General features: G+C 48.4%; 1 protein-coding gene across 1 annotated transcript in view; it reads right to left on the bottom strand.

The window, feature by feature from the left end:
• Positions 1-25754, bottom strand: part of LOC119382199 (sodium-coupled monocarboxylate transporter 1) — a 193560-nt gene that overhangs the window by 128739 nt on the left and 39067 nt on the right. The window contains exons 4-6 of the mRNA XM_037649915.1: positions 15283-15350; positions 14515-14595; positions 9385-9458 (exon numbers count right to left, since the gene is read on the bottom strand). Coding sequence (XP_037505843.1) covers positions 9385-9458; positions 14515-14595; positions 15283-15350 — 223 coding nt within the window. The remainder of the gene's footprint in view (positions 1-9384; positions 9459-14514; positions 14596-15282; positions 15351-25754) is intronic.

Raw genomic sequence — 25754 nt, 5'->3', positions numbered from 1 at the left:
TTTAGAAAACATCTGGCGTCTTTCGTTGGTTTATTTCATCAATCAACGGCGTTTTGAACAAAATTTTTATTGTTTAATCACGCACAGGAGAAATCTCACCAGGCACTACCTTGGAGGTAAACAATGGCTGCTAATGGGAATGAGAGACAGAAGAAGTCGGCTTTTAGCTAACGCTTACACTTCTACTTCTACTAACGTTTTCTACTGGAACATGCCAATGGCTGCTAATGGGGAATGAGAGACAGAAGAATTCGGCTTTTAGTTAACGCGCACGTTGCGAATTTTTTATTGTTCAACAACGCACAGGAAAATCTCCCACCGGCACCACCTTGGAGGCCAAAGCGTAAGACTGGTTACGCACTACGACTACTACGACTACGACTACAAGGGACGAACGGGTGCCGCCTTAAGGAGCTTCGCCCCTAAAATTTCGGGACGGGGGCGCGGGCCCGGTGCGACCACCCCTCCTCCTTCCGCGCGGCTACGCCACTGTACACTGTAAAGGCTTTTATAAGCGTGTTGGGTTGTTTTTTTCTAGATAAGAAGGCAGCGGCTAAAATTGTAGTGGTAGTTATAAAAATTACGCTGAAAACCCTCATTCACTTAGAAACTCCTATGCTTTGAAGTTAAGCGCAATGTAGACAGCTGAAATATAGACCGATTATCGATTCTTGCCCAATCAATGAGCAACGCACCCGGGCCATTGCATACAGGCGACCTCATGCATATCCACCCAAGTAGTCCGCAAATGAGATGCGCGAACGTTGACTGGAAGAATGATAAATGTTGGAGTTTGCCACTAGTACAATTAGAAAAGTTGCCGCGAGCAACTGCGCGGTGGACCGCCGCGTTACGCTGTGGCAGCAGACGACGCGCCGATAGTGGCGCAAGACGTGACTGCAGCGCCGCTAGCTCTCGCGACCGCCGTTCGGACCACCCTCCACCGCTGGCAGAGATACGGAGCTTTGAAACTGAGTTTGTTCTAGTAACGTTGGTCAATCCCACAGGGATTAAAAAAGGTGGACAAAGGAGAGAGATTTAGTACAACTCAAACATAACAAAAAAGAAAAAAAAACATACAAACACATTTTTTATGCTACGAGCATACCGGCACTTCACTTAAATGCGAACAAAAACAAAATGCACAACAACGTATTAAAATTGCGAGGCTGACAATTCGCTTTCTATTGGTTTGGAGAAAGTGGCTAAGGAATGAATAGGAGAGAAAGGCAGGGATGTTAAGCAGTCTAGAAGGACCGGTATGCTACCCCACACTGGGGGAAGGGATGGGGAGGTATAAAGATAGAGAGAGAGAGAAGGAGAGCCCACACGCACATAAAGTGACACACATCTCACGGTCGTGCTAACGTCGTTAGTCTATAACCGCCGGTGCAAGTCCGATGCCTTCAAGAAGTTGTGCACTGCCTTCGTCGCCTTCACCCGCGATGACCTCTCAGGACGACATTCCAGAATGGTTTCTGCCGTCATCGGTCTGGGATGTGCTAAGGATGTGCTACTGCTAATGGAGGGGGCCAGGTTATTCCATTCTCTGATCGCAAGTGGGAAAAACGAGAATTTGAAATCATCCGCGTGAAATCTGGAAAGGTATGAGAGTGTTTCTGCGGGTTCTTCTAGCTGCGGATTCCTTTATGTAACGGGACTTGTGTATGCTGAGGTGATTGCGTAATGGCGGTGGTAGATGATGGCACAGGTGATAGTACATTACCTTTAAGCGTGCCAATTTCGCCCGGTTTTTTATGGTTAGTAATCCAGCATTCTTAAGTGTTTTCCTAGGTGAATCTGTTCGGGTAAATTTGTTGAAAATGACCCTAAGCGGTTTTCTTTGAACACCTTCCAACTTGTTGGTTAGATTTTAGGTGCGAAGCACCTTAGCGGCTCGCCTTGTCGGCGTCTAATGTCGTCACGGTGTGTCATGTAGTCACGGTTCATCATAAAGCGGGTATGCGGCACGAAAATTGGGTGTCAAAACTGACCACCGCTGCAGTAAAAATGAAGGCAACAGTTAGCCCAACAAATAGCCAACGACCTCAGTGGAGCTAAAACACGCTTCCCTACATGCCGTAGGGAATTGAAACCGGGTACTTAGGGAAGAAAAACAAGAAGACGAAAAGAAGAAGGAGAAGAAGAGAAAAAAGCAGAAGAGAAAGAAGAAAGGCGAGCAGAAGAAAAGATGAAGGTGAAGAAGAGAACGAAGAAGGAGAAAAAAAGAAGGGAAACAAGAAGGAGAAGAAGAGAAAGGAGAGAAGAAGGAGAAGAAGAAGAGAATAAGAAGAGAAAGAAGAAGAAGATGACGACGAAGAAGAAGGAGAAGAAAAGAAGAAGAAGAGAAAGGAGGAGCAGAAGAACAAGTAAAGAAAGAAGAAGGAGAAGAAGTAAAGAAAAAAGAAGCAGCAGAAAAGAAGGGGAAGAGCGAAGGAGTAGAAAAGAAGACGGAGGAGATAAAAAAGAAGAAAATAAGAAGAAAAACAGAAGGAGAAGATAAAAACGAAGAAGTAAAGAAAGAAGAAGGAGAACAAGAAGTAGAGGGGTGAAGAAGAAGAAGCACCTAGGGTAACCTTCACTCCGAAGCAGTTTTCCGACAACATTAGTGGAGCGGAAACACCCTTCCTTACATGCACGGTTGCAGGCTTGGCACCACTAGTGCCTGATCGAAGAAATCTCTCTCAAAACACTGCCTGCTGCCACCTCCTCAGGTTTCACGTTAGTATAGCTGAAACACCCTTGCCTGCATGCTTCGCAACTCCTCAGTTTCTTTTTGTGTACGGGAACCAGGCAGTGTTTGCGCACACCAGGATGAGTCTAATAATATTTTGTCTGGTGGTGCTAGCTGCAATCACCTTTCTATAAAGAGCACTCTTTTTAGGGCAGATGATGCGATGTAATGAATATGAGCTTCTCATCGTAGGTCACGTGAAAAAATGACCCCAAGATAGTTATGGTTCGTAACTTCAGAAAGGGTAGTTTAATAATGACGTAATTAGTTATGGATACCAAGGCGGACTTTTTTTTCGTTGCTATGCATTTGCGAATCACTGCACCGAGCTGAAGCTGCGTCTAAGGGCGTATCGAAGGCCGTATTACGAAAAATCTGCCCGTAAGCTCAGTAAATTGAGTGCTTTTACTGTTACGAAAGAATAGAAAAGGCTGCTTCGATGATTGTAAATACCTTGCGCCAAAACAATAAAGCATACACATAGCACTACGCTTAAATTAGGAAGTCATGCACGACGCGTACCGCATATAATAATAAAAAAGTAGCGGCAAATATCAAGAATAATTTACCAATAAACTAATGCGCATTGTTTAAGCGTCCATAGGGCTGACAACGCGCACAGAATACCAATATTCACAATATTATACTGATTTGCTCCTTCTCATATTTCGTGCTGTATCGGGACATTTTTCGCTTGCGTGTAAATAATTTAACAGACATTAAGTATGGAACGCCGACTACTAAAGTACAGAACACGCATCGAGTATAAATGTCACCGTACGTGATGTCTCGAAAAGAGTACTGGAAAGGAGATTCCTTAGCGCCACTGCTGAATCACGTGTAACAGCACATTTGTAGATCCGAAGTCGTCGATTTCCTTTTGTTATGTCCATATATATATATTGTAGCGAGCGTTGGAAGTCTGAAATGGGGCGCCCTCTCGAGCGCTTTCTAGTGGGTCGTCCCCTACGGCCCTTCTCTGACAGCACGCTCCTCCCGCTCAGAGTCTGCGCTCTGTCTTGACTGTCGCCGTTGTGCTTCGTCGACTAGTGCCGTCAATGAACGCCTTTATAACTTATAATGCGCCGTTTAACCAGCTTCGGTCCCCGTTCGATGCCCCTGGCGCTTCGATCCCGTACCGTGCCCTCTACCATGCCTCTAGACGTCGCCCAGCAAACGCTTCCCCCTGCACCGACACCATGCCCCGGCGCCCCCGGCATCCGCGACCCTCCTGTATTCATTAGCGCGGATGGCACTGACGTGGAGGACTGGCTCGCGATGTACGAGCGCGTGAGCGTACCCAACAAATGAGACAATTTAATAAACAAGTGTAACGGGCTAGTTGGTATAGATCCATCTTCGTAAGATCCATTTTTAGCTGTCCCTGTGTGTGGTTTTGCGCTTCTTACGAAGATGGAAATTGAGACAAGGCAGGAAGACTGAGCAACCTGGTTTTCTAATAGCGGGTGTGGCAAGCCAGTGGTACAACAACCGCGCAACCGACTTCCTCACGTGGTCTGATTTCAAGAACGCCATCACCAACGTGCTTGGCCGACCTGCCGTTCGTAAACTGCAAGCTGAACAGCGTTTACGTGAACGAGCTCAGCAGACCGGTGAGTCATTCACGAGCTACATCGAAGAGGTCCTCGACTTGTGCAAGAAGGCCGACGTAACCATGTCTGAGTCTGACAAGATCCGCCACGTCGAAGGCATCGGTGAAGGCATCGAGCAGCATGGTGAAGGCATCGACAACGATGCCTTCACCATGCTGCTCGCCAAGAACCCTCGTACCGTGACAGAGGTGATCACGCTTCGCCAAAGCTACGAGGAGCTGCGCCGGCAGCGGTTGCTGACCCGTCGGCCACCATCACGCGACGCCGATCTCGCTGGCTTGTCGGCCATTTCTGATCACTCGGCCTTGCTCGCCGAGATCAAGTCATTTGTGCGCGAGGAAATTTCCCGCCAGTTTTCTCTACTGGCCTTCCCACAGTCGCAGCACGTTGTACAGCCGTCGACCACACTGCTGCCTCCTTTACGCCGCGCTATTCAACAGGAAATCGCGGAGGTCATGCCGGAATACCACCAGCCACCTCCGGCGCTTGCTCCACTCAGTTACGCGCAAGTTGTAGCCAGGCCACCCCCAGCGATCCCTGTGTCTGCCCCGCATACTTACGCCGAAGTCGTCGCCAGACCACAGGCCTTCGAGGCGAGTGTGCCGGCAGCGTACGCCGACGTCATTCCTAGGCCACGACTGCAGCCCACCATGCACTCCTATCAGCCGCCGCCCCATCCACCGCGTCTTGGGCCATGGATGGGACGTACCCCGGCGAACCGATGGCGCACTTCCGACAACCGCCCCATCTGCTTTGCGTGCGGTTGCGCCGGTCACGTCGCCCGCTATTGCAATCGCGTGCAGTCACCTCCAGTCGCCTCAACCATGCCAAGCCAGTCAAGCCGCCCGTATTACGATTCACCGCCGCCTATGTCACCGCCGTCTCGCCCAGCGCCCTCTACCCGCCGTGCACCGTCACCACGACGCCGCTCACTGTCCCCGATGCGGCCACGTCTGGCCCCACGCGACCAGGGAAACTAGTCGTCGCAGTCCACGAGGCAAGGGCTGCGACGCTATCGAACTACGAAAGCCCTCAGCGAAGCCCATCTAACGTGATAGACGTGTTTGTAGACGGTGTTCGCGCATCTGCCCTTATCGACACTGGAGCCGCCGTATCCGTTATGGACGCAAAGCTTAGCCGAATACAGCGAAAAGTGACGACGCCACTTTCCGGGCTCTCCCTCCGTACAGCCAGTGCCCAACGTATTAAACCTACAGCGGTGTGCACAGCCCGCATCGTGATTAAGGACGCTATGTACGCCATCGAATTGATCATAATTCCTGCATGCTCTCACGACGTAATCCTCGGATGGGATTTTTTCTCCCGCCACGACGCCGTCATTCATTGCACACCAGCCGAAATAGAGGTGTCACCGTTCTCTAATTTGACGCCGGAAGACAGTCCATCGGCTGCGAGCAAGGTACACGTCAGAGACGACAACAAAGTGCCTGCAAACTTGTCAACGGCGGTGTCAGTCTACTGCGACAGTCTATCCGACACCGTTGCACTCCTTTCGCCATATGACTGTGTTTGCACGAGGAAAGGCTTGCTGGTGCCTTTCGCGACCGTTCAAGTCACTCAGGGCAGCACCTCTATTTTTGTAATCAACCCCTCCCCGTACAGTGTTACGTTGGTGCGAGGGGAAGGTCTCGGCAGCGTGGAACCCCTCGAAGACGCACAAGTTACGGACGAACCCGATGACACGCACGGCCGCAGTTCCAGTACGCTGAGTGCTGTTTCGACGTCTGGTTCATCACCCGCTGACGTGTTTGGTTCCTCCATAGCTGACAACCTTACGCAGGTCCAGCGTTCCCAGCTTCTGGACTTCCTCTTCTTTCGATGTCGCTCAAACTTCTCTCGGCCGCACGTCGGCCGTTACGCGCGGCATCGACACTGGCGCCCACCTGCCCCTGCGGCAACGTCCATATCGCGTATCTCCCACAGAACGCCGTGTAATCACCGAGCAATTCTACGACATGCTCCGACGGGATGTTACTCGACCCTCTAACAGCCCCTGGGTGTCTCCTGTCGTTCTTGTTGCGAAGGAGGACGGTTCTGTGCCGTTCTGTGTGGACTACAGACGACTCAACAAGATCACTCGTAAAGACGTGTATCCACTGCCGCAAATAGACGACGCGATTGACAGCCTGCAAGGCGCGGAATTCTTTTCATCTCTCGATTGCGCTCAGGGTACTGGCAAGTACCTATGGCTGATGACGCTCGACCGAAGACCGCCTTTGTCACGCCCGACGGCCTGTACGAATTCAACGTCATGCCGTTTGGGCTGTGTAATGCGCCCGCCACCTTTGAGCGCATAATGGATACCGTTCTGCGCAACCTGAAATGGCACACGTGCTTGTGCTACCTCGACGACGTCGTCGTTTTTGCTCCGGACTTCTCCACCCATCTTCAACGCCTACGGCATGTTTTGATGCGTTTGAGCGACGCCGGTCTGCAACTGAATCTAAAGAAGTGCCGATTTGCAGCACGGCAGCTGACAATCCTCGGCTACGTCGTGTCCAAGAACGGCACTCTCCCCAATCCAGCCAAACTTCGAGCCGTGGCCGAGTTCCCCAAACCTACGTCTGTCAAAGGACTGCGCAGTTTCGTAGGATTGTGTTCCTACTTTCGGCGCTTCATTCGAAATTTCGTGACTATCATATCGCCACTGACGAAGCTTCTCGGAAGTAACGGGCCCCTCCATTCATGCTCGTCAGAGTGCGACGACGCTTTCGAAAAGCTCCGTCGTTTGTTAACGTCGCCTCCCATACTACGCCACTACGACCCTACGGCTCCTACAGAGGTACACACAGACGCTAACGGTGTTGGCCTTGGTGCTGTCCTTGCGCAGCGCAAACCAGGGTTCCCTGATTATGTCGTGACATATGCAAGTCGTACGCTTACTAAAGCCGAGACCAATTACACCGCCACCGAAAAGGAATGCCTGGCGATCACCTGGCCCCTTACAAAATTCCGACCTTATTTGTATGGTCGCCCATTTGATGTCATCACCGACCATCATGCACTATGCTGGTTGTCGTCATTGAAGGATCCCTCAGGCTGCCTCGCCCGCTGGGCACTTCGCCTACAGGACTACGATATCCGCGTGCTTTAACGCAACGGACGCCAGCATGCTGACGCCGACGCACTCTCGCGCTCCCCCTTGCCTGACGACAATACCCATAGCTCAGTGTCTCACAGTGCCGTTTCTTCTATCGGCATTCACACCATCGCTACTGAACAGCGCAAGGATCACTGGATTGCCTCATTGATAGACTTGCTGACTGATCCATCGGCAACACCATCCACTCGCGCGTTGCGTCGTCAAGCCCACCATTTCGTCGTTCGCGACGACCTCCTCCACCGACGCAATTACGGCGACGGCCGCCAGTGGCTACTCGTAATACCCCGCAGTCTGCGTTCTCACATATGCGAGTCGTTCCACTCTAATCCGCAATGTGCACACTCTGGGGTATCGAAAACCTACCACCGCATTCGCCAACGGTACTTTTGGCGAGGGATGTACCGCTACGTGCAGAAGTTCGTTCGCTCCTGCATCGATTGTCAGCGCCGCAAAACTTTAACGCACCTGTCGCCGGCAGGTCTGCAACCTCTACCTTGCCCTGACCGGCCGTTTGGGCGCGTTGGCATAGACTTGTATGGACCACTTCCTCTAACGTCGGCTGGTAACTGCTGGCCATCGTCGCTGTTGACCACCTTGCGCGATACGCCGAAACTGCCGCCCTCCCAGCCGCTACAGCGCGCGATGTTGCCTCCTTCCTGCTGCACTGATTCATGCTGCGCCACGGTCGACCCCAGGAGCTGCTCATCGATCGAGGTCCTGTCTTCTTGTCCGAAGTCGTCGAAGCCATTCTCAAAGAGTGCAACGTTGTTCACCGGAAAACTACTGCTTACCACCCGCAGACGAATGGCCTCACCGAACGCTTTAACCGCACGCTCGGCGACATGCTATTGATGTACTTACGTCGCCGTCGATCACACCAATTGGGATGCCATTCCGCCTTTCGTCACCTACGCCTATAATACCACCCCTCAGAGCACTACTGGTTTCTCACCCTTTTTCTTATTGTACGGCAGGCTCCCGTCGCACACCATCGACACAATCCTTCCATACAAGCCGGATCCGTCTGAGTGTGTGCCTATTTCTGCCACAGCAAGACTTGCTGAGGAGTGTCGGGAGCTTGCCAAGACATTTACTACGCATGACCAAGAGCGGCAGAAGAGCATTCGCGGTGGCACCACCACTTCTGAGTCCACGTTCCTCCCTGGAGCGCTCGTGTGGCTCTCGGTCCCGACCGCTGCAACTGGCCTCTCTTCCAAACTGCTGCCCAAGTACGACGGCCCCTACCGTGTCGTCGAACGCACATCCCCGGTCAACTACCTGATCGAACCCTTTGAACCATCTTCGGACATGCGCCGTCGAGGGCGCGACATTGTCAACGTGGAGCGCCTGCAGCCCTACCATGACCCGCTCATAGTGACAAGCAGTTAGGTCGCCAGGCGGCTCCTTTTTCGTACCCGGGGTAATTGTAGCGAAGTGTTGGAAGTCTGTAATGGGTCGCCCTCTCGAGTACTTTCTAGTGGGCCATCCCCTTCGGCTCTTCTCTGAGAGCACGCTCCTCGCGCTCAGAGTCCGCGCTTTGTCTTGACTGTCGCCGTTGTGCTTCGTCGACTAGTGCCGTCAATAAACGCCTTTATAATACACACACACACACACACACACACACACACACACACAGATATATATATATATATATATATATATATATATATATATATATATATATATATATATATATATATGTATATATATATGTATGTAACCTCAGAGGCTCAACGAGATCCTACAGTAATGGAATTTTTCTCTAGATGGACCTTCTATGCGTTAGCCTAAGTAACTGAGGCTTTATGGTCTAAACAGTATGGAAATACAACGGCCTAACTTTTTTTCGCTAGTGCAGAAAGAAATTGACATATAGGACACCGCTTCATTATTACGAAATTAGTCCTGCATACTTGACGAATACTAGCCTCCCTCCATCTCGGGCGGTCCGCCAGATAGCGTTGAAGCCTCCGCTGTGGTGAACACCCTGTATAGGGTGCAGTACAAAAAATTGAAGTTCACATAGAGATGCAGTGTCATGTCATATAATACAGCTCACAAACCGCCACAAAATTATTAGCAAGGAATCGAAAATTTTCACGTTCACAATAATGTGCATGAAATTTGGCAAAAAATATAGCACCCTCAGTTTCCACGTACCATTTGCCTCTGTGATAATTGCAGAACAGCATTGTGTGCTCTACAAGGCATGTTTTAAATCGTTAAGCTTCAGTGAAAATAACATGTCATTATTGTTTGTCTCAAAAATGTTAAAATAAAAACGAAAAACAAACGATGTTGTCAGAGCTGCGGAACTTTCTTGCTTTTTGATGCTTCTGGAATCCGCTGCGTGCGCAGGAGTGTTCGATTTCTTGTAAATGATTGTAGAAGATTTACGAAACTATACATCATCCAAAATGAGAACGGAAAATTTAATGACCTCCCCGCCCCTCTTACGCGAGCATTGATAATAAGAGAAATGACTGTTCAAGAGTGGATGCAAGCATAAAGAAGCTACCGGAATGGAAGACTCGGCCACGACGCCACGCCGACCTGAGAGTTTACTGTGAAGTGTGAACCTGCTTTGAAGTGCACCTCATTGGAAGTATCGTCTCTGCCAAACACCTTCCGCGCCGCCCCGGATGCTGCTTGCGTGGTCACTCAGCGTGGCACCATCTATCGAACGAGGCAGCGCTACCAGTGCTGCGAAACTGACTGACCGCTTCCGTTGCAAATACCACAGACAACTTTGTCTCAGGGCCGAAAAGTGAAGACCAAATTTATGGTGCCCTGTATCGGCCAGTGGAATGTGGCTACTCGAAATTACAATGATAACTTGAGCGTACTGGAAGTTACAGCGCCAGCGATATCGTAAACAAACATTAAGAAGTCTGAAGCAATGTTTTTTGCAACTTGTTTGCAACTTGTTTATGAGCTCATGTGATCTGGTCGTTACTGCCTAAACACTACGAAAGTTTCGAACCCAGAGATCGCATCAACTAATCTTTAGGCTAAATGCCCCGATCATCTCGTTCGCCATCGGTGAGGATATCTGTGCCTTCGTCTAGGTATACGTGTCCTTTGTACAGTTCTTGTCGCATCGTGCTGCTACGGCCATGCGAACCATTGTAATCAATGCGAAATAAAATTCGCGGTGTTCGCTGTCGCAGCGATGCCCTGTTGTTCTTGTTTCAGCGCCCGAATACGGCCTTTTCACTTTTCTCGCAAGGTCACTTGAAGGTCGCCGACATCAGAAGCTAAACGTATTTATTTACCAAAATCCACGAAATATGCACAGCGTATTCAAATATGCTCCAGTACGTGACGCAAGCAGCAAGTGTGCATCGTCGGAAGTGTCCCACCATTTCTATTGAGCGTATGCTCCATCGTCTGAACGGGCAAAAGTGGTAGATTCAAGCGTGGCGTAATCTCGTTTTTCTTGGCTGAAACGCGCGCACACCCACATTTAGTATTGTGGCATGTAGAATGCGCAAATTCACCAATGCCATTCGAGGCCGCAATATTGAGTGGGCAAGTGCGTGTATTTTAGCCAGGACAAAGAAGCATACGCCTTGCTTGAATCTACAATTTTCGCACATTCAGTCCATGGCGCACAGGCTGAGTAGAAGTGATATGACCTTTTTGACAACGTAGAAGCGCTGCTTGCCTCGCGTACTGAACTATACTTAAATACGCTGTGCATCTTTCATGTATTTCCATGGGTTTCACTGGTTTCAGGCTTGCCTGAGGTAGCCGAAACGTCAATAAATTTTGAGTTCTCTTGTTCGGTGTGCACTTTCATGATACTTCAATATACACTACCCCGGCCAGACCGGTTGTCGTCAAACTATGCATTTCAGGAAGTGATTGTAGTGGCTTGTTTTTCGCGTACGAACTAAATAAAATAAAATGTGGGGCTTTCCATACCACAAGAAAGACCTGATCATAAGGCAAGCTTCACCGTTATATTGCTGGCCTGAGGTTGTTTAGCGTGTATGCAATTCATGGTCGTTAAATAATTTCGCTCTTAAGGACATGTATGCCGTATCCACTGTCAAGATTCAAGCTGTGAGGCTAAATTCGCGCTTAGCCACAGAGCGCGGTAGCCGATAGGCGCCCATGGCGGGCATCAAGAAAAAATTTAGGAGCCTTTCCACAAATGGGAAAACGATGCTTTGCACATGCGTGCCTGGCCTAGTATTTATCTTTTTTTATTGCGATAGCAATTATATGGGCACTCTCGGCGGATTTTTGCCGTCGCCGTCCTGTCCCGTATATATATATATATATATATATATATATATATATATATATATATATATATATATATATATATAAAAGGCGCAAAGAAAACTAAAGCAGAACTCTGAAGTGCCCGACCGGGCATTCGAACCAGCGACCTCTCGCTCCCCAGCCCGCTTTGTTAGACAACTCAGCCACACGCCATGTATGCGCCGGCGAAATAACGGCGAGCTATTTATGTTAACCATTTACCGCTGGTAGTACGCAGATCTGGAAGGAGCTTGAGCGTGTTTTCTATCACGCAACGCTCCTACATCTTCTTTCAATTTGAAAAGTGCCCTTGAGACGCGCACGACAAAGTGTCCCCTTTCTGTACCCACAAGTGATGTGGAATGAAAGAAAAGAACATCGGGCACACCTTGCGGCAGACGCCCCCGTGTGGCAGGAGACGCAGAGGGGTCATTCCACGCGCCGGAGTTTAAAAGAAAAATAATTATTTCTGTTGTCGACACGCAGTCTTGGCCAATCCCCCAGAGTGGGTATGTGCCATAATTTTGAGGAAACAAACAAACATCGTCGACACTTGCAGCGTGTTGCTCAAGCACAAAGACGTAAGAACTATTACAGTTGTTAGGTCACGCTCGTCCGCTCGTCCTGGGTATACCTGTGCGTTCTTTTCGGGCGTCCTCCTTTGCGCTTCAGCGGCGCGCCGCAAGTATCGAGCTGGTTGGTGTTCTTCGTACGACATTTCAATTTCTTGCTATCGCATTCGTTGCTGCACCCATGCGGCGAAACTGTGACTTCCTTTTTTTCCATATCGAATTGCGCAATCCTTCCTCCTAAATTATCCTTTTCCACGCCGGGAAAAGCACCCACGTACTCGTTACTACTACGTAACTTACGTAACTGTGTAAATACCACGTAACTGACGCTTGCATTAGCAAGTCAACTGCGCTTCGTTTAAAGTTGCAATATGAGGTTTTGCACGCCCAAACTAAGACGTGATTGTCAAGCACGTCATCGTTGTGGACTTCAGAAAGTATTAATGCAGCTTCACGATATTGGGGCCAAGCGTGAAGCAATTGTGGTTTTGGGCGACCTTCTTTTTCTCTTTCTTTCTTCCTCTCATTATTTTTCCCTTTTCTTTCAGTTTTCTCATGTCTGTTTGTGTGTGTTTGTATCTCTCTCCCGCTATCTATCTATTTCATTCTCGTTCCTGCTCTTTCTATCTTTCATTCTATTTGTTCCCTGTCTTTCTCCCTCTCTCTGTATTTCTCGCTTGCTTTATCTTTCTACTTATTTCTCACTCTATTTCTTCCTTTATCTTTTTTCTTTCTATGTATTTCTTTCTCCTTCTTTCTATCCTATGCTTTACTATCTTCCCATTTCCATTCTCGTCACCCTCACTTTCCTTACCCACTCCTTGCTATACTATACTATGAAAGCCTATGCAATGCTCTGTTAGCGTGCCTGGATAGCCGAGCGGTTTGGACGCTCACCTCCTGATTAGGGTACGTGAGGTTGAATCCCGCCTCACCAAGAATTTTTTTCGCTAAGAGTTTCTCTTTTTCTCTTTCTTTCTTTCTTTCTTTCTATTTCTTTTATCGCTTTCTTTCGCTTTTTCTGTACTCGTTCTCTTGCCCATCAGAGTTATTGCGTCCCACGCTGGCCAAATCGGCGCACGTATTCTGGGAGCAAAGCAAAAGGCGCGGAAACCACGAAGAGAACGAAGAGAGCGCGTGCCGGTTCATGATGATGATTATTTCTGTTCACGCATCACGGAGCAATGCTCCGCTGTGAAAAATCCCTTGCGATTCCACCCTTCTGCGATCCAAGACTAAATAATGTTTGGCAGAGAAAAAACGGCAGAAATAACTAAAAAAGTCACAGGTTCGCCGCAAGGGCGAAGCAATGAATGCGAGAGCAGGAAACTAATGCTATACGAAGTGAGGCTCGCTAATGGATACTCTCAGTTTGAACAGCGCTCCTGTTGCAAAGGCGGCCGAAGCAGCGAAGGAAACTAGCGTGCTTCAAGTGTCGAGCTGTGACACTTGATAGATCGCGCTCATCTTCCGTTTGTTCATTTAGCGGCGTCCCTTGAGCTCGAGTGACTTGCGTATGCTCCGTAACATGAGCGCGGACATCCCGGTGAAAGCTCGAAACATCCCTCTTCCCCTCACCACGAGAAAACCGCGCAACCAGACAGCGGAAGGTCAAGGTTCTCTCTGCGCAAATATAAGAAGAAGCGAGCGAGCTCACCGACGACTTTTCAATCCGCCATTCGCGCTCATCGCGCCATCTCGCTGGTAATGAAGAAACGCTTATAAGCGCCTGCCGTCTCTGAGTCCTGCCAGCGGTAAACGGTGTGTATATAACGCTCGCCGTTAGCTACTTGAAGGATCTGCGCTTTCTGGCGTAGTGGTTAGTGCCACGCGTTGCGGAACGACAGGTCGCTGGTTCGATTCAGCGCTTCGGAAGCATTTCTCTGAATTATTTTGCTTTGGGACTTTGATATATATATATATATATATATATATATATATATATATATATATATATATATATATATATATATATATATATATATACATGCTTATACATATACGGTGAATGATGGCGACGGCAAAATCCAGCCGAGACTGTCCGTATAATTGCTATCGAAATTAAAATCACCAAAAGCGCAACTGCATGAAAAACGAAACTATTGCTTTGTCACATAAACTGCGCAGTTTCCGTGCTTGGGCCATCTAAATTGTAAATGAAATTTCGGAAATAACATTGGCTATAATATAAGAACTCACTGCCGCAATGACCATGATGTATCCCGTATAGATGAGGGCCATTTGAACCGTGTCCGTCCACACGACAGCCTTCATACCGCCCTACACGGGAAAGCATATAATGTAGACGCAAGCAGAAGGCTGTGTTCGCACATAATAAATAAGACGTGCAAGGGCAAAGAGAGCAGTCTTAGTGATAAACGATTTTAAAAGAACTGCTCATCTGCCCACTAGTTTAAGAGGTATGCGGTGCAAGTAGACACATATTGACGTGCAGTACCATTAAAATAAAACAAATGACTGAATGTATACACTGAGCAAAGTGTTGGGTGCCGACAATAAACCATGGCCTTTCTTTCTACGCGTTTTGTTACTTAGAAGTTTTAGAACTGCGCACGTTGCGTATTTAACTACGTTGTGCACGTTAGAACGCCGCGGCTAGCATGTATTCCGTGAGCAGAATTTCTGCGTGTGCGCTCTTTGTGAAACGTGGCGTTCTTAAGTGCGCAACGCCGTTACGAAGATAACGCTTGCAGTATTAAAAGCCACTATTATCATATCTTCAGTCCTAGTATACAAAAAATAGGCTGTTATTTGAATTTTGCATACAGAATAACCAACTTCCAAGGGAAATAATGTGGTCATTCTTTGGTGCAAATGTTGTTAGACCAGTGTTTTCTCTCAGGTTCCGGCTTGAGCTGTGGCTGTGATTCGACATCACAGTCATGGTACCGCGAGTAATAAAAGCGAGATCAGGTGTTCCCACTTAAAGTTCGCACAGATACTTACTGCTGCCGTGTAGAATGTGCAAACGAATCCATTTAAAAGAATAGCGCTCCACACGGGCAAACCGGTCACTGTAGAACAAGGCACACAGTGTATGTATATTAGAGCATTGAAATGTCTTTCGATATAACAGATGCCATTAGCGTGGCTTGTCTTCAGTTTCAGACTAGAGATCTCACAAGGATTATTGTGTGCCGGCTATCCTTTGTTTCAAACTCCTCTAACATCAGACATATTTTCACAACCACATAATAGTCAACAAGAAAGTCGTAGTGGTACAGTATTTTTGCTAGTCCGCGAAATGCTCCGTCACGATCTATGCGATTGGTACGACTAAGCCAACACTGTCGTTCTCGACTTTGTTCCAAATAAAAGACGAAGTTTGGGCAGACAAAGCCTTAGGACTTGTGTGCTGAGCATACTAAGAAGAATCGGAATCGGAATCGACGACACTTGCCATTGATGTCCGCGTTCTGTTGTGTGAAACAGAACACGGACTTGGTGTTGCCTGTGGTATTGTCGCGCATCTCCTGCCTACGCGGAACCCATCTTTTTATTGAAGAATTGGTTTGTCTCCAATCTGTCGGACAACCCTTGTCTCTCCACCAACGCATTAGACTGCCGCATTGCGCAGCACGGCACGGTCGAAGACCGTGCCGTGCTGCGCAATGCGGCAGTCTAATGCGTTGGTGGACAGACGACCGTGCCGTGCTGGGTTATGACGAATTGTCAACCCCCCGCCTACTTTATGGTGCGAAGACCAATTTGTCAACTGTTCTAACGACCCTAGCGGGGACGGGAGACAATACATGTAACGTATTTTAGGCGGTGCTTGCTACTTGCTAGAGCAGCCGCCCGGCCCGACTCTGTCCAGCTGGCAGGCTATGTACTGCCGGCCGCAAAAGCTTGCGGGATCTGCAGAGCGTGGCGGAGCGACGGAAAATTGCATTGCCACGCTACCTAGCTTCCCACGACGTGGTATTGAGGCTATCAGCCATGGCCTCGGCGATTAGCTCTGCGAGCACGCCGTTGACCGAGCGAATCGCGGAGGCCATGGCCGATAGCCTCGATACACACGCTGTGTGACGGCAGGAGGTGCAGCAATGCAGTTTTCCGTCGCTTCGCTACGCGCTCCAGATCCCGCCAAATTTTGTGGCCGACAATACAGCGCACCTATTCTAACACCGCGGTACAGCGATATCAGTATACTTGCTATCAACTTATCTTTTTCCAAAACGACTGTCCTCCTTCTCTGCTTGTAAGCGAAAGTCTGACGACCTCGTCAACGTCGGCCTTGCGGCTCACACTATTATACGCTACGCTTGCGCCATCGCAAGTTCACAATAGCAACTGTGGGTCGACATGACCGGTATCTTGCAACTGTGCACCAGAGGTACGACGACTCGTACTTTACAACACTCGGAAGACGAGAATGAAGACAGTACTTTCACCCATAGTCCTCGAAAAACTGTTCCCTTGTTAAAGACGATAGTCTTTCTTGGGGAACCTAAACGCAGAAATTTTGGTCTGTCTGTCTGTCTGTCTAACACCCGATCCAGCGACCCGGCCAAAGTTGAACCAGTTGCTTACCGCCCACCCATCTTGAACTGGCACGGCTGTTCCTGTTCATACTTGTGAACGTTGTCGATCAAAAAGTAAATATTACGCATATCTGAGGCGCAACATCACAAGGCAAGTATTAGGTGATGTGTTCCTTTAATAGAAAATATATAGATACATTATTCTAAAGACCCTAGTTTCTTACGCTGCGCTGAAAATACCTATTCGCGCCGACGAACGCCCTCTGCCACGGAGGAAGGAAACCCTCTGCACAAGCTCATGTTTCCCGACGTATTGCCAGATGGCGTCCATATCTCACGCAGCGCCTCCTCTATCGTCTTTGCACGGCATTTGCAGCGGAGCACGCAGATACGCGGTCTATCTTTTTCTTTTTCTTACAAGCACCTCTCTTTGCGGTGTTTGTGTAACTTGTAAATCAAAGCTTATTTCTTTTCTGATTTTTCCAATCCACTTGAGCGTATTGGTTACGATCACTTTCTTTTTGATGATACCTGGTTGCGGATTTACTCTTTCGAATACGTCGTTCTTGGTTTTGAACTTATTTTCTTTCTTCCTCCATTCCGTGGACACGCTTGCAACTAAACGGCATCTATGTGGTTTAGCCACGCATCACTTTTTACCTGTCTTTCGGTGCTTCAAAACGAATTTTGCCTTTATTTCTCTGGCTTTAAAACAACCACAATGCGTACAACCTTGAACTGTCTCATTGCGGACGTTCTGCGGGTCAACAGTATTATTTGGCTAACACACACGCAAAAAAAAATACATGGCGAGGCGATGCATCTGCGGGTAGCTTACGACCATGTCGTAGACCCATGCAGAGAGCGAAACCTCCAGCCCTGTTCCTGTCTACATTCCTGTCCCTGGGGTCCACCGTAGTTTCGGAAGTGGACGCTGTTGTTTATACGACCCAAGACGGCACAAACAGTACAATGGCAAATGGCTGTACTATTCAGAAACCACAGGCGCCAACGTCGTCCTAATAATAAAAAAAAAATCGGCAGATCCCACGTACCGTGGAAGTCGATGTTATGTGAAGCATGCGCCGGGAAGGTGACTGTGGCGTAATATTTTTACTGAGTGAAACGTTACAAAATGATGCTAAAGGTTTGTATAAATTTTATGCGAACACATATATGTTGAAGAGCAGCATATGTGTTATATAACCGTTTGTTTACAGTTGGGTAATACTGCCAACGGCAACGTGGGTATTATACCAACATCACAAGCGGTAAGCTGATGTATAGTGCTTATACTTGTCCCTTATGATGGAGAACGCAAGCACGTTTCACGAACCCGTGTGCATGCGTGAAAGAGGTTCTTGACATTTCTTGAACAAGGTCATCATCATCGTGATCAGTGAGCCCCAGCAGCTGGTCATGCCTTGTTATCGAATCTGATCATGATCCCGGGGACGAGGGGTCCATGTGCAGTGTAGTATGAGGTATAGTGCAGCTATTGGAAATCATGGATGCCTCGGTCATTTCGTCGACAAATTGTCTGTCGATAGCGCCAGCGACATGTCGGAACCTGAAATCACCCTTCGCGTTGGTGAGGTATAGGAGTTCGAGGCTGATAGGCCTGGATAGTGCTACGTAGACCAACATTAGTGGATAGCGCTTGTCGTATTCGTAGGCTACCTGGGCGTATGTGGCCTACGTAGCCTAGTCTACAAAGCGGCTGTCAATCAATCTGTCATCATCCTCGGTCAGCATTAGGTCAATCGCCCAGCCTCGTAAGAAATAAAGACGACACTGTGTCGTTCTGACGGACTAAGTGCACTTTACGATGCGATGATATGAATATCATACGTAACTTTTGTTAATATATTCCTCTGAGGTCGAGTAATGCTTCAACATAGCTTGCTGAATCATAGGGTACAAATGTAATGTTTATTAGACTGCTATAAGAGCAGTGCCAACACTCGAACCACAGACGTTAATCTGATATGATGCCTGTATCGTACAAGTCATATGTAGTGTTTATGTCTTTCTTGTAAAATTAGATAGGCACCACCACAACCACAATTGACGTGGCACTGGCATTACGCCTGCACAGGCTGTTATTCCAAACCAGTTTATAGATCTGGCGTGGCTCTGTGGTGGAATACCCGATTCCCACGCGTAATGCTTGGGTTCGATTCCTGCTGAGATCCTAATTTTCATTCTTTCCATTCGGTGTGGACGACGCTGCCGATGTCGGTTTTTCTTAACGCTCACGCATTTAAGTTACTAATGTCTGTTCTCGCCGTTCCTGGGTAGACATAAACTGTTAGTCACCTGTGGGGCATACCCGTACATCGTGGCCCATGGTAAACGGGTATGTGCCACACGTGTATTGAGGAAAGTGTTTGACGACGTACGCGACAGGACTTTCGCGTTATTCATGTCATGACCCGACAGTCATATTCGTCAAATCCTCTTACCCTCCCATGCTATTTTTGGTCTACACAAAGTTAAGGAGGCGATCATGAGAGTACCCAGACGTAGGCGGCTAGATAGATACATAGATACGTAGACAGAAACGCTCAAAGTGCAAAAGGTTCGCTAAGAAATGCTTCACATTTATTAATAATATCTGGGGTTTAACGTCCCAAAACCACGATATGATTATGAGAGACGCCGTAGTGGAGGGCTCCCGGCAATTTCGACCACCTGGGGTTCTTTAACGTGCACCTAAATCTAAGTACATGGGCCGCAAGTATTTTCGCTTCCATGGAAAATGCAGCCGCTGCTGCCGGGATTCTATCCCGCGACCTGCGGGTCAGCAGTGGAGCGCCATAACCACTACACCACCGTGGCGGGGCCCGACGTCGTCCTCAGCTGTAGTGTTCGAAGACAGAGGAACTTGAACGGCAGGCTTCAAGCAGGCTGCACAGCGCGAGCGGTAACTCACGTCGTGGCGCGAAGTCAGAGGTCGGCTACACGGGCACCAACGCTGACCACCGTGATCGAACGCAACCAACTATCCAGACCCACGGCCAGCTCCCCTTTGAAAGTGTAACCATATATGTACAAGACGCGCCTACCAGACAAAAACTTGGAAGACGCTTAAAGGTTAACTGCGGTAAATTTTATACTTTAATGGGTCTCAGTGAAATCCGCTGGGCACGAGCCGACTTCCGCCATTTATTCAAAACTGCAGACTCAGGAGATGTCCAGACTGCTTAAGACCTTTAGGCAGGGCTGGGCAAAGATACTTTGCAATTGTATCGCGATACGATACAAGATACTCGGGCAAGAAGTATTTGAGATACAGGCACAAGATATTTCCGAAATTATTGTATCCGATACTATACTTCCCAATTGTATCTCAAGATACTTCGGCACATTTGTAAATTTGCTATTATAGATCTATATATGAAGTAGGAAAGGCCTATATACAAAATTATTTTATTGAAAATTTGTTACTGCGACCAATTTTGTTTAATTTTAATGCATACTAGTTTCTTTCCAAAACAAGTTATTGGGTGGCGGCTTGGGCTAGTTGGTGGGTCATGACGATTGTTATAGCGCGAACTAGTTGGAAACCTAGTTGGAACTCAGAAGTTAGCGCTCCTGTTCGTGTGCCTTTTGTCCTGAGTTCGCGCTATAACAATCGTCAAGTTATTGGTATTTGTTTTGATGCTTAGCATGACAGCACTTTATACCCTGCACTGTCAGTGGTTCTTGCTTGACACTTCGGTAATTGTTGGGTGTCGCTACTATACTTGGCGACCAGCTAGCTATTCACTCGCAAAAACGTCACGAAGTAGCCTCCGCACGATGATGAAAATATCGCTGTGCAGCCTTACCTTGTCCGCAAGTGTACTACCGTTTTCGTAATATACCGCATCACCCGAAAAATGTAAAGCTGCAAGAACACTGGTAGCAATATTTTTTATGACGCATCGTGTGAAGACGATGAATACAGAGTCACCGCTCACGATTCACAGAGGACGTGGAAGTGCAATGATTTTTCCTCTGCTACCTATCTGCTGGCGTAAGTGTTGGTTAGCAACGCACTCACTAAGGTGCAGTATTTTACTATTTCTTCCGCGAGGGAACTTGTGCCACCCAGACATATCTCACACGTATTGTAGCGGCACAAAGCGTCGCAGGATATCACTGCTCTTCACTGTATTGCAACTTTTAGCTCTACTTACCTACTCATTTGTAACTGTAACAAAAACTTTACAGTGACCTAAAAAAGAGAAGACGAAATATATCTAACAGAAATAGTAATGCGAATCCGTATTAAACAATCAAAGTGAATGAGTACGTCTATACAGGGGGTTTCACGTAAGTAGAACCAAATATTAAAAAAAAAACAGTGATTAACCGCGACTAATTTTAATCAACGGCATATGGTTTACCGTCATGTGGCTCTCGTTATGGTATTTTGCTTTGTTCTTAATTGCTTAATTAACTAAGGACAAGTATGCAATATTTTTAATATTTACTGCAGCGCCAAGTGCGCTTCGTCACGTCGTAGAGCGTATTTAAAAGCGACCTATCCAAATTCTTTTGGCGGCGTACATGCTGCGTAGAGAATATCTTCCGGCTTTTAAAGAAAGCCCGCGAAATATGAAATAAGACCACGTGACTGCTCTCATGTCCTACCGTTGCAGCGCTCTCAAATGTCCTTCGAGCGAAGCAACCGGTGCGAGGACCGTCAGCCTAACGTTATCATGTCAAATGTTATCTACATGATCGAATGTTCATATTGTCAAAGACAGTACATTGGCGAAACGGGACAACCTGTTCATGTTTATTAAACGGGCATCGCGCGGACTCGGCGAAAAATTACCCAAAGCAGTGGCACAGCATTTTAATGTAGCAGGTCACAACTTCGACGATCTCAAACTTTACATACTTCAGTCAAACTTCCGGTCCCCAAGAGACAGAAATACACAGAGTCATACCTTATTCACAAGTTCAGTACACTCCAGCCAGCAGGTATTAACGTTTCTTAGGGGGCTCTTGCATCTATTCGGTATGGTACATACTCAATGAAAACCAATGAGAGTTAAGCACTTCTAGGAATTTCCAACCTACTATTGCTAAAATGCCACGTGCTTCCACTGACAATTATTCAGCGAAACGTGCACCCTCCCCTGAACACCCCCCCCCCCGCTTTTTGTTGCTTTTCTTTTCTTTTTTTTTCTTTTTCTCCCTTCCTTATGACTCACACCGTTCGTCACGGCGGCCTCTTCCCCCCTCCCCCACCCCCACTCCGGCAGTCGTGGTGGAGAGGGCACGAAGCATATACACACGATAGCAAAGGAAATCAGCTCCAGCCTTGAAGAAGACAAGTCCACTTGTCGAAACGACGGCTCGAGCACCCACCCCCTGTTTACGGACTTTTTAATCGCAAGGTTCCATCTTCCACTTCTTGCCGTTTTTTGAATTTCATCGTATGTGTGTCAAGCTTACATTCACGAGATCTTCAAAATCGCTGTAGTGTGAAAGCCACGAGACGCAAAGCAACCCCATCCTTGCATTTTTGAGACTGCAACGAAGCACGATGCAGGACAAACTTCGATAACGACTATACAGCGGCATTAGAATTTGAGCGAAAGACGCTGCGCGCATTGAAGCACGCAGCACTGTACAGTTGGCTACGAGCAAGTGCCATGGCACCGACCCAACTAAAAATTCACAGCATATCCACGGGGTGAATGACGATGAGTGGGACAAATCTCCGGAGGGAATCATTGGTAAACCGTGAATACTCCGAGCGGAAGTGAAAGCGCGCCAACAGCGAGCGGATTTTATTAGGTACAACAGTCCCCCTAGCGTGCGTCGCCGCACTAAATCGAACGATTGCCTTCCACCAATGACACGCGCCATATGTGAATCTTCCGTGAATTCTGCCCAGTACATCATCAACTCCGTGAGATCGGGCGCGTTTATACTAAAGGGTCGATGAAAGTCATGGCCATTTGCAGCTCACTTTAAGTTTACATGTACGCTGTGAATTTTTATTGTTTAATCACGCACAGGAGAAATCTCACACAGGCACTACCTTGGAGGTCAAAATCCAGTGCCTATATATACGGGGTGGTCAGTGAACGGTTGTGCAGCGCGAGCAGTCGGTTTTAGATGCGAAGTATCTTAAGGCGGAGCTCAATCCGCGGTGGTGGTGGTGGTGGTGTGCAGCGTGACCACCCTTACTGCGCATGCGCATACCCTCTCCACACACCTCCTCTCCACTCCCCATCACCATGCCCCAGGTCATCTACCCCTCTCCCCTTCCCCTCTCCACTCACCCTTTCCCTCTCCACATCCCCACTCCACTCTCCCTCTCCCATACCCCTCTCCCCCCTTTCCACTCTTCCTCTGAAACGCGGGCTAGACATGCCGAAATTCTCTCCTGCGCAACGCCGCGATGAGCTCGAGCGCATGAGCGTGCCCTCCCCCTCTCTCTCCTCTCCTACGCTGCCCCCCTCTCGCCCGCCTGTCGACCGCGTTCCCCGCTCGCCCTGTGAGAATTAACGGCCAGGCTAGATGGAAGATACGACGCGCGTAGCGTCTCTCTTCGCGTTCCACGACGCGAGGTCGGTAGCATGCCCAACGAACGCCAACGGAACGCGATCGTGCAAGTGCTCCGGCTTCGCATCGCCTCATGGTCCCCTTTAGCGGGAGATGGTGTAATTTTTTTTCAATCAAGAAACTCGCTAGCAGACGCTGCCTGCGTCGGCCTCGCGAGGCGAGAGAGGGGGGGGGGGGACTAGAGCACCCATCTGCAACGCAGCGAGCGCGAAACGTCGGCGTCGCGAGGCGAGAGAGGGGGGACCGATCGGCGCTCGCCCGTTGCCGATCGGGCCAGGTGGCTACAAACTACTACTACAAAGGATGGACAGACCCACACCCTAAGGAGCTTCGCCCCTAAAAGAAAAAAAAATGGGACCATCTCCCCGGAGGGAACCCTCATGGGATGCGAAGCAAGAGCGTTGCGCACCGGTGGCGTCACGGGTTTAACGGCGCTAACGCGGGTGCCGCGATGAGCGCTGGAAGGTTCGTTTGAAGCGAAACTCGGTGTAGCGTTTACTGGTGTAAACGTTTGTTTGAAACGCAGACACGGGAGGCGAGCGGGCGTTAGAGCCGGCAGCTGCGGGCGCTCCGGTAGGTGAGGGAGAGAGTGACGTACGCGCGCACCTGCGACGGAAGCGTGCGAGGGGAGCGTGACGTCAACGCCCAGCTGCGGCGTGACCTACTTGGCACCGCTCCAACAGCTGCGCCGAGGGAAGCGCGTCGCCTCGCGTTTGTGCGGACGGAGGGACAGCGTTACACAGGCTACCCAAATAGCTGCTTCGCATAAAAAAAAGGCACCGAGAAAACAAGAGGTCTGCAACGCGTAGACGTTCGCGCGCTTGTTTTTGTCGAGGTAGCTCAAACGCCATCACGTGACTCTGTTCCACCAATAGAAACGCATAGACCTAATCACCTGTGCTTGCTGGAGCACTGTGTCAGAAATATAAAAGGATGTAACTGTCGATAGTTTTATTCAGGCGGCTTAGTGTTTTGCGATTGCCGTGATTCTTGGAGACTATGAACGCAGCTGTGCAGTAGCTACTTCGACAACTATGGGCCTCCAGTATGTTACTGTGGAGAGGCCGTTACGCTGGCTGGCAGCTACGACTAGTTTCGTAACATTTTCTCAGGAGAAAGGGACGCTTCGCCTTGCGTGCTAGACCCCTTGGCAATTTTTTTTCTGCTAAACTGCAGTGATGGTCCTGGCCATCTTGATATGCAGTAACCTTTAACTAGTTATGCTGATTCCATTAGCCACCGACACGTGCCGCATGTTAAGGTAAGTTTATCATTTTCATTATCTTTGCGCTTTGAATTGAATTCGGAAACAATGCGAAATTGTTTCCGAATTCAAATTTGTTCCTCCCTCTCCCCCGTCTGCAGTACAGCCTCTGCGGTATAGTGGAATCTTCAGCGGTGTCCTCGGGCTGCCTTTATTTGGTAGTTCGAATGCCTGAGGGTATCAGAGTGAGCGTCAAAGCTGCGTTTTACGGGATGAGTTGGGCGCTTTTTTTTCTTTTTTTTCAGTTAAATACGATGATATCACTTCTCCACTATCTCAACTCAATGTTTCTGAAAGTCTGCCACTCTACTGACTTACGTGGTCGTGCCTTGTTTGAAATGCGAGGGATTTATTGCGAGCCTTCGAAGCTTTGAACGTTTCCATCTATCTATCTATCTATCTATCTATCTATCTATCTATCTATCTATCTATCTATCTATCTATCTATCTATCTATCTATCTATCTATCTAGCCGCCTACGTCTGGGCGCGCTCATGATTGTCTCCATAAATTGGTGCCGACCAAAATTGGCATGGGAGGGTAAGAGGATTTGACAAATATGACTGTCGGGTCATGACATGAAGAACGTGAAAATCCTGTCGCGTACGTCGTCAAACCCTTTCCTCCAGACACGTGTGGCACATACCCGTTTACCACGGGCCACGGTGTACGGGTATGCACCACAGGTGATTCACAGTTTATATCTACCCAGCAACGCCGAGAACAGATATTGGCAATTTAATTGCGAGAGCGTTAAGAGAAACCGACATTTGCAGCGTTGACCCGACGAATGGAAAGAGTAAAAATACGGATCACAGCAGGAATCGAACCGAAGCATTGTGCGTGGCAGTCAGGTATTCTACCACAGAGCCACGCCAGGACTATAAACTGGTTTGTAAAAGCTGTCTATGCAGGCGTAATGTCGGTGCAACGTCGATTGTGGTTGTGGTGCTGGGATTAAAAAAAAAGCAATAAGCACTACATATGTACTCCTACGATACTGGCGTCATATTAGAATAATGTCTGTGGTTCCGGTGCTGGCTCCGCTTTTATAGCAGTCTGATAAACATTAAATTTTATTATTATGATTCAGCAAG

Source organism: Rhipicephalus sanguineus, chromosome 2, assembly GCF_013339695.2.
Source record: "Rhipicephalus sanguineus isolate Rsan-2018 chromosome 2, BIME_Rsan_1.4, whole genome shotgun sequence".
NCBI classification, from domain to species: Eukaryota; Metazoa; Arthropoda; class Arachnida; order Ixodida; family Ixodidae; genus Rhipicephalus; species Rhipicephalus sanguineus.
The sequence above is the reverse complement of the archived record's forward strand: the minus strand, read 5'-3'. Positions and strand labels throughout refer to the sequence as shown.